The sequence below is a fragment of the Lipophrys pholis genome (assembly GCF_963383615.2).
Source record: "Lipophrys pholis genome assembly, chromosome: 14".
NCBI lineage: Eukaryota > Metazoa > Chordata > Actinopteri > Blenniiformes > Blenniidae > Lipophrys > Lipophrys pholis.
Window position 1 is genome coordinate 5,820,885 of NC_137633.1, and position 9,488 is coordinate 5,830,372.

The 9,488-nt window shown below is 44.0% G+C and overlaps 1 protein-coding gene across 3 annotated transcripts; it reads left to right on the forward strand.

Annotated features, from left to right (window-relative positions):
• On the forward strand, positions 1–8,637 carry mocs1 (molybdenum cofactor synthesis 1). 3 transcript variants are annotated; one of them, XM_080480445.1, is made up of 11 exons: positions 1–325; positions 1,485–1,596; positions 2,173–2,340; positions 2,826–2,990; positions 3,998–4,059; positions 4,774–4,885; positions 4,981–5,093; positions 5,277–5,387; positions 5,466–5,586; positions 6,364–6,426; positions 6,578–8,637. In XM_080480445.1, the coding sequence occupies exons 1-10, from the start codon at positions 125–127 to the stop codon at positions 6,417–6,419; spliced, it is 1,221 nt and encodes a 406-aa protein (XP_080336571.1). In that variant the 5' UTR covers positions 1–124; the 3' UTR covers positions 6,420–6,426; positions 6,578–8,637. The 3 variants fall into 3 exon arrangements, with proteins under 3 accessions (XP_080336571.1, XP_080336569.1, XP_080336570.1); XM_080480443.1 differs by having other exon boundaries at positions 16–325; positions 6,364–6,411; XM_080480444.1 differs by lacking the exons at positions 1–325; positions 1,485–1,596; positions 2,173–2,340; positions 2,826–2,990; positions 3,998–4,059 and adding an exon at positions 4,457–4,507 and having other exon boundaries at positions 6,364–6,411.
• Positions 8,638–9,488: the final 851 nt, after the last annotated feature.

Genomic DNA, 9,488 nt, shown 5'->3' on the forward strand with positions numbered 1-9,488 from the left:
TCCGCTCCCGGCGCTGACCTGACCCTGTTTTACCGCAGAGCAGCACTCAGTAGCGGGCAGCTCCCCTCCACGCAGTGCCGGCCACCGTTCCCACGCTCTCTGGAGCTGCCATAAAGTGACAGACATGGCTTATCCTGCTCGCAGCTTCTGCCGCCTGCTCGGCAGACATGACAGTTTCACACGATTGAGAAAACTCTGGCTGGACGGGAGCAGCGCGCGCACGTACAGCGGCGCTACGACGCGCAGGGACGATGAAGTTGAACTCGGGGAGTCGACTTTAGGCGCTCCAAACTTCGCCACAGCTCCGAAAAACGGGTCCAGAAAGGTAATGCTGACTTTAAACAGGCTGGTGGTAGCTGACGTGCGGTAAAATATTCAACCCCCCTAACAGAGTGACCACAGGCCGGCTTTGTTCATTTATGAATGCATACGGAGTTGTTTACCAGCCGTTTACTGGAGGCCACAAAGTAGTGCCAGGGGGGTAAATAATAAACCAACACTAGAGCAACCCCGAATTCACGTCCTAGAAGGCTGGGAAACACTGTTATCTCCTCTCAGGAGGTCGTGTGTAAACTAAAGCAATGCAGGTGAGCAGGACCATGAGCCATGTATTGATCGACTGTTGAAGTACAAGGGTCCTTTTTCTAAACCCTTTAATATATTTTATTGTTGTTCTCTTGCATTACAACATGCAAGATAACAGTACTGTCTGCAAATCCATTCTTGGTGAAATCTATTAGATATAACACACACACACACACACACACACACACACACACACACACACACACACACACACACACACACACACACACACACACACACACACACACACACACACACACACACACACACACACCAAGCCTTTGCTTGTAACTGTGTAATAAATAGAAAAGTTTAGGACTTGACTTTATTCAGTCACATATTAACATTAGTGAGGCACTAGGGATGTATATTACGGAAATTAACTGGTTGTTGTGTGAGTGATTTTGAGGAATGTCGGCACATAAAAAACTTTTTAATGTCAGTTTTCTGTAGCAATATTGATTTTTAAGGTATTTATTCAAAACCTATTGTTGCAGTTGTGTCCCTCGGCATTACACGTGAGTGGTGTGTTTGTTCTTGTGCTGTTAACTTCTGACATAACTGTGGCCCACTGGCGAGTCAAAGGTCTACGATGTGTTACTGATCCACGTGCTCATCTCTCACTGTGACTGACTGAATCGTTCTGATTTGCTATTGATCACGTGGTTTAAAAAAAACAACAAAAAAACACAGTCAGGCCATAGTACCTCATATCTTATGGAGAACTCTTTGTTTCATTGCTCTGACCTGCTCCAATATTACAAAAAGAAATAAATTATTCAGCCGTTTGTTGAGTTATATGTAAAAGATAATCCAAGAGACAGAGCAGTGCTGCTCCGCCTACCTTCTTGATGTGAGATCAGTTTCACAGTTTCTTTTTATGTGCTCTTCATCCCCAGGAGAGGCTACGGGACAACGGCATCCTGCCCTTTTCGGCCTTCTTGACCGACAACTTTGGCCGTAGACACAGCTACCTGCGCATCTCCCTGACTGAGAAATGCAACCTTCGCTGTGAGTACATGCTGTGGGACCCAGTCGGCCTTTCCCTCATTTCCCCTGCTTCTTATTCGGCTGCTTGAAGAAGCTTTATTCAGCAATACCGACTCTGCCCCTGCTACTAGAAAACACGACCTCCATATCCCTGACTGGCAATATTAGATTCTCAGTCTCTCTGTGGAGATCAGACCAAGACATAGAGATTATTCAGATGTTAAAGGAAGTAACAGAAATGCTGCTTTACCATCTAATAACAACATTTTTTTCTCCAAACTAATCATTTTATAATTGCTCCTCTCTTCACCCAGCTATTTCCCTGTAGGGTCATCAAAGCTTTTATTTTTTATTGCGGATGAGGAGTGTAAATGGTCTCATCAGCTCTTAACAAGAAGAAGACTAATCGATAGAGTACCACTGTAGAGTACCGTTTGTTCATATTGGTGGAAAAGGAAATGTTGAGGTTTTTTTTTTTATGTGAAGAAAGCAAAAGTATTGCAAACATGACTGAAGTCAGAGATTTGCTCAGCTGGTGCATTGTGGTGAATATCGTAGCTTTTCTTCTCGAGTTCAAATGATCCGTCCTGGCTTCAGGTCAGTACTGCATGCCGGAGGAGGGGGTGAAGCTGACACCGCGGGGCCAGCTGCTGTCCTCCTCAGAGCTCCTGACCCTGGCTCGCCTCTTTGTCCGAGAGGGCGTGGACAAAATCCGGCTCACTGGCGGAGAGCCCCTCATCAGACCCGACGTGCTGGATGTCATCAGTAAGGCACTAGTAGAAAATACCATTAATAGTAAATCCTCTTGTGGTAGGTACAAACTTTCCAAGTAGGCGCAGTAAAGAGTGTTTTCAGACACGTTTCCATGTGCCAACTCCTGACCATATGTGATCTCACGTAAAATACCAGAACAGACGAGGGAAACTTGATTTTCCTTGCATGCCTTCAGGTTAAGGAGGAAAACGATCTGTCACACATGATTTGTAAACGAGCCGTTGCAAATTTGACCGGTAGTAAAATCACAATGTTGATATAAGTCATGCATTTTGCTGCTCTCACAGTAATTTTAGGTGACAAATGGATTTTTTTCCTAGGAAGTGAACTCAGCAAGGTTCTATTCATCATATTAAGTTCAACAATCAGCACTGGTGTCATGTGACTGCAACCTCACATGACCCTCATCAAACCTATTAAAGGGAAACAGTTTCCTCACTCTGTGTTTCTCTCTTCCCACGTTTGACCTCGTTTAGCCGAGCTGAGGAAACTGGAGGGTTTGAAGACGATCGCCGTGACAACCAACGGCATGAACCTGGCCAGGCTTTTGCCTAAACTCAAAGATGCCGGCTTGGACCTGATCAACGTCAGCTTGGATTCTCTGGTTCCTGCCAAGTTCGAGTTTATTGTGAGGCGGAAAGGTATGGCAGCCGCTGACCTGGAAATACATTTTCACTCGACAATAACCACAAATCAGAGCCTGTCGGTGGTGCAATTCGATTAAGGTTACGCTTTGAGCTCCCTGCGGCTGATACTATTGTGTCACACCATTATCAGGACTTTATCAGGCTCCTTTGTGCAGCAATGTGTTATTTAGAGTTGCTGCTCCGGTCGTCCTGTCCTGGTCTCAAACCTCAAGCTGCTGACAGCCTGAATCTGTGCAGTTTCTGTTGTGGGTCAGTCCCACGGGGTTACCGAGGGAAGCTCCAAACTCACTGGGAGTGTCGGGGACAGCAGGGCAGAGCTCTGGGAGTTTGGCTCGGAGAGAACAGACACAGATGGACTCCCGGAGATTAGAAACAGTGTCTTCTGAGCCCGTCCTCTTCAACAACACATACTTTGCTCGGTTAATCTCAGTGTCAGGCTTATCAGACGGGCGGTGTTACAGGTGTAGCCTGAGAGACAAATTGTTTCTTAGTCTTGGCCAGTTGAGATTTTCTACACATGCCGGCTTGAATTTTTGTGAAGAGAGGAAACGCTTCCTACTGGATTTCTTGAAAACAAACGAGGCAGTTTGCCATGGAAAAGATGTTCCTGCTCAGATATTTCTTTTATATGTTTACATATGAACTTTTTCATGTATTAACAGGCACATATATTTTTACTGACTACTATCTATTTTTTAATCCCCTCATTTCAGTATTTTACTAATTACTTTATCTTTGTTTGACCTTTTTCCATCCTTTAAATGCCTTAATCTGGCCGGATTCTTTCCTCGTTGCAGATGATCTCACGCTTTGCTGCCTTGATTTTAAATGTATTCCATGTGTGCGAGTTTGGAATGGGGTGATTACTCTATTTTCTTTTACATTGTGTAAAGGTTTGTTTGACGTGATATTTGTATGAAAAGTGCAGGAGAGAGACAGAATCTTACTGACATATGAATGCACATCGTTTCCACAACATCGCCATGTGTTCTTTCTTTCAGGGTTTCACAAAGTAATGGAGGGTATTGATAAGGCTATCGAGTTGGGTTACAGTCCTGTCAAGGTAATCTTTCCAAGCTTATTGAGAATATTCAACATACCAAGTTACACTTTGAATGCGTGACCAGAGAGTGTTTTCACATCAATATATTTACAGCCTAATTCAAAGCACCCAACTTTCACCAAAGAAAAGGAACAATGGATGCTTCTTCTGGCCACAAGGTGGCAGTGTTGTAGACAAGAAGTCAAGCCAAGCTGCACTTCTCCTACTACTACAATCTCTCTAACAAGCATCATAATCAATACACTATTATAAGTTTTAGAATTATTTTTTAATTAAACAGCTTTTTCATTTTCTTTTGCACATAATGAGGCTGGTGTGAAATTACAAAGGCTCACCACTGCACGTCGGCAGGTTGAAAGAAAGATTTGATGAAAGGTGGTCGATGAGAAGAAACCTGACTTTCAGTGACCCAGAGTCTTAAACCCAGAAACAGGATGAAGAGAGAGCGGTACGCTGCCGGGTGACTTGATATCACTTCCTATCTTAGATTAGACAAGACAAAGCTGCAAGTTTGTCCTCATTGTTATCTGTGGAAAACCTTGATTTTATGTGGGGAAAGTGTGAACAGGAAGTGATAGAGGACAAGTAGCACAATGTTTAATTCTTATGCATTTTTATCAGCTTCTAAAGAGAACGAGACAAGTTTGTTGTTAGGGTTAGAACGTCTTTGGTGATCTGGGTAGCCCCTCACTGTTGCTTCGCTGCCCTCGGCAGATCAACTGTGTGGTCATGCGAGGCCTCAACGAGGACGAGCTGTTAGATTTCGTGGCGCTGACGGAGAAGAAGCCCGTGGAGGTGCGATTCATCGAGTACATGCCTTTTGACGGTGAGCGCTCGCAGTCCCCTCGTTTAACCCAACGTCACAATTATTTACTTGCCGTTCAAATATTTGAGCGCGTTTGCGTTTCCTCCTGCCTGCAGGTAACAAGTGGAACTTTAAGAAGATGGTGAGTTACCAGGAGATGCTGGACCGTGTCAGGCAGCAGTGGCCCAACCTGGAAACACTTCAAGCTCCACACACGGACACCGCCAAGGTCAGTGTCCGCTCTGGCTCAGAGAGATGCTTCGTGTTAAATCTCTACTATCCTGATTATCTTGTATGTTTTCTATTTCATCAAAGTTAGAACGCACTTTTTTTTTTTTTTTTTTTTTTTACTTTGTGCTAGACTTGATTGATTTGTGAACTCATCAAATCGTCCCCCTCTGCCTCGATGCAGACATTCAAAGTGCCGGGCTTCAGTGGTCAGGTGGGCTTCATCACCTCCATGTCCGATCATTTCTGTGGCTCCTGCAACCGTTTACGCATCACCGCAGACGGCAACCTGAAGGTGAAGCCGTGTTCATGACCGTACAAGGCGTGTGGATTCGTACGCGACCTCACCTTTCCTGTGTGTGTTTTCCCTCAGGTGTGTCTGTTCGGTAACTCTGAAGTGTCCCTCAGAGACGTGTTGCGCTCTGGCGCCCCTGAAGAAGAGCTACTGCAAATCATCGGAGCCGCCGTGGGCAGGAAGAAGAAGCAACATGCAGGTAAAAGTCACAACCACACTCAGTGGTTTGTCACTGTCATTTTTACACCCTAAGTCGGATACGGTTGCCTACGAGTCAGCAATTTCTAATTACGATCCACACTCTGGACAAATTTTTGTACTTTATACTCTTACGATCAACAATGTATAATTGAATCAACTATATAATGTAATTTACGGACTATGAGCCGCTACTTTTTTCACATAGTTTGAACCCTGCTGCTTAAACAATGATTCAGCTAATTGGTTAAGGGGTTAATGAGCTTCATGCCAGATACATGGGTGATGCGTTCAAGTGCATCACGTAAATATGACTTCTTTTTTTTTTTAATTTATTTTCTTTAATTTGGTGCACTCAATAGTCAAGAAATTGCGGTACACTATAAAGTATACACACTTGAGCCACGTGTTACCATCTGGAGCACAGACCGGATAAGAATGTGGCAGTTTTTGCATTGTATTGCCTTGAATTAGTTTTATTCTCAAATATATTTTTAACAAGTTTTATGGTAAAAGTTATAATATATCCAAATTTATGTTACATTGTAATAATGTTTCTCAATGAAAGGTAACGTTTTCCACATTTTAGCCGGAGAAATATTTTTTGCAGCAATTCATTGTTTTTTTTATCAAAAGATTGTTTTATTGTCATTTTATTTGGGTGGAAAAAAAGGATAAAGATAAAAAAAAATAAAAATCATAAGAAATCAGGCTACCCACATATATCCAGGCACCAATGCTGCACTGAGACTTGACCCGTTTGTGTTTCTCTCTTCAGGGATGTTCAGTATCTCCCAGATGAAGAACAGACCGATGGTCCTCATTGGTGGGTGACACAGCTGTACGTACAGACTCCTCACACCGGGAACATCGAGTGTTCAGATGACAGATTACTCATCAACACAATGAACTTCAGTTTAAAATTGGATTTTTTTGTTTTTCCTTCTTTATCTCCATACTAATGTTGTTTTTCTTTTTCTTTTTTCCAACAGTCATGACATCCCCGAGCTTTCTGAAGACGCCACGGGACAGTCGGGGGACCGTCCCCGTCGCTTCCAGTCCCACAAACGATGTAGCCTTTAATCCAACAGCCGCTCCTCACGCGTGCCCAGCAGGCAGCGGGAGAGTCCTGAGCAAAGAGAGGATTTTGTGCCTTCCAGATTGCACTGATTCGACCAATATTAGCAGCTGTGAGACCTTGACGAGTGAGGGGACTCACGTTGGTATACGTTACCGTGAGGAACACCCTCATTTGGCAGAGAACTTTCTCAACGTAGCGCCTTTTCACTCTTCTCAGTTGCGTAAGAGTCTCATTTTTAACACTGAATCTCGCACAAATGCATTGAGGGACGAAGACCTCAGTCACGCACAGACCAGGAGTCCTTCTGCTCTTAGGAGCAACATGCTGAGGACCTCAGGAGCTTTTTGCACACTACTAATTAATGCCAAATCAACCGCTACACACCACAGTGTCAGGTTCTACCACAGCGAAGACTCGAGTTTCACGCCAAGTAAATCTACAAGTTGCCAAACCAGCCCGGCCGCGAGAGTCTCCAGCAGTCTCCTGGACGAAGCCACCGACGCCCGGCTGACCCACACAGACGCCCAGGGCCGAGCCGCCATGGTGGACGTCGGTGGGAAAGCCCCCACGGCCCGAACCGCCTCGGCGTGCGCCACCGTCCTTCTGGGTCCCGCCGCCTTCCGCTTGCTGCGAGATAACCAGCTGGCCAAGGGCGACGCCATGGCCGTGGCACAGCTCGCCGGGATCATGGCTTCCAAGCAGACCGCCGCCCTCATCCCCCTCTGCCACCCGCTTCCACTAGACCACGCCGCCGTCACCTTTCACCTCGACGAGCCTCGCCATGCGGCGGTCGTCACGGCGACGTGTCGCACGACAGGCAGGACGGGAGTGGAGATGGAGGCTCTGACGGCCGCGTCGGTGGCGGCGCTCACCATCTATGACATGTGCAAGGCCGTGAGCCACAACATCATCATCACGGATGTTAAACTTCTCAGCAAGACCGGCGGGAAGAAGGACTTTCATCGGAACCTGATCCAGACGGACTGAAAGGCGTCATTATTTTCTACACTTTTAATCTTCATTTGGGTTGTTTTGGTCCTGACATGATGCACAAGGTCAAGCTCTTTGCAGTCGGTGGAACTACACATGTTCCTGATTTTATTTTGAATACGTGTACTGGTCTTAAAATGAAATGGGTTCTTGAGCGTCAAAGCCAAGTTTGCTTTCCTGTAGCAGCATCAAAGCTTTTACCCAACTAAATATAATAAGTCCTTCCTGCTGTGTTTTATCGACACAGAGTCTTAAAATAAAACCAAGTGAACTCATTTGACTTATTCTGGGGTCGTTTTATATTCAAGTGGAACAACATATTTTGACTATCAAGACAAATAAATATATATGAGTGGGTTTTCTGACTCATAAGAGTAATCTTTCGCTCCTTTTCAGTATTTTGAAGCGCCAAACAAAAATAATCATTAAAGCTACAACATCTATGAACCATACACTGGATTTTGTGGTATTGAGGGTTAAGAGAAAAGGCACACTAGTCAATATGTATGTATGTTTGTATGCCATGACCTACATACAATACTCTTTAGACCGTGAGGTATCTCTCATCCTCGACCTCCAATCTCGCAGCTTTCTTTAATGACCTGACGCCACATAATCACCAAACCACTGTCACTTTGACCACATGATGTGAATCCTGAAACTTCAACAATACATGTTTTCCAAGTTGTTTGCGTGCCACAGCAGAGCCGCCGGTAGAGGGCATGCTCTCGTCACATTACCAAAAGGAGAACCAGCTGAGGACCGGCACCGTTTATGAGGCTTTTATCAATTTACATGAAGGAACTGCAGCAAGTGTTTTTCTGAAGTTGTCAGTGTAAAGTCATTAAAACTTGGATCCTTTGTCGATCTGCCTCTGAACACAGGATGTTTGTATTTGTTACACTACAGTCGAGGGTGAGGATATAACATAATATGCACCAATCTAATCGTTGACGACAATAAAGATTCAGTACACCCATCACTTTTACCGGAGTTGTTTGTTTGTTTGACTCTAATTGTCGTCAGTTGTCAAGTTTTTCTGGAACATATTCAATTTTCGGCTGTAAAAACAAAAAACCCCAAACAGAAGTAGTTGAAGATTAATTTAAAAATATTTCTCCTTTTTGAATTTGCGTAATGTGACATCAAAAGATGATTTTCTGTTGGAATTCAAAGCTTTCGGTAACATTTAACATGTGGAATGAAGGAACGAGAGGATTTCATTATTATATTTGGTTGATAAGTTCCCAGAAATCACAATCCAAACAGATGTGGGAAATCTGTGAGTTTAGCATTTGTGGGATCTTCGTTTCCAACATAGCGAACAGGCTCATCAAAGTCCCCGATTCACTTCTTATTTCTGTGATTCTGTGACAGGATGCTGACAATTCCGGGGTTATAAAACCCAGAAAATTCTCTGAATTTGGCGTCTTTGGAGCAGCTGGAGCTGCTAATCCTCAACATTCCATCAATGTGGCTCTAATAATCCACTATTAAACCATAAAGATATGGAAAAATCTACTTTAGGAATTCAGAAATGATTTTCTAAATTTGCTTCACAGAGACGTTAAATCTTTTCACATTTCATTCACATTCAAACCAAAATAAATTAGGACAATTACTGTTTTAAAAAAGGACATATTGAGTATGATTTAAAAAAAGGAAAAGAAAAACTGCCCTGAAAACATTCACACCATCTGACTGAGCATTGTGTCTCTTTTTCCAGCGAACTGAACTTTTGCTGAACTTAATGAGTGACTCATACACACAGTCAGATCAGCTAATGTGCCAGCACTTTACTGAGGGAGGAGCCTGAAAGTGACGCAAGAGAA

Bases quoted from the DNA above. Each gene is read 5' to 3' on its own strand.
- mocs1 (XM_080480443.1), top strand. From the start codon at position 125: ATGGCTTATCCTGCTCGCAGCTTCTGCCGCCTGCTCGGCAGACATGAC. The intron at 5,094-5,276 runs GTCAGTGTCCGC...GCCTCGATGCAG, and splicing joins CACACACGGACACCGCCAAG to ACATTCAAAGTGCCGGGCTT. The intron at 6,412-6,577 runs GTGGGTGACACA...TTTTTCCAACAG, and splicing joins CAGACCGATGGTCCTCATTG to TCATGACATCCCCGAGCTTT.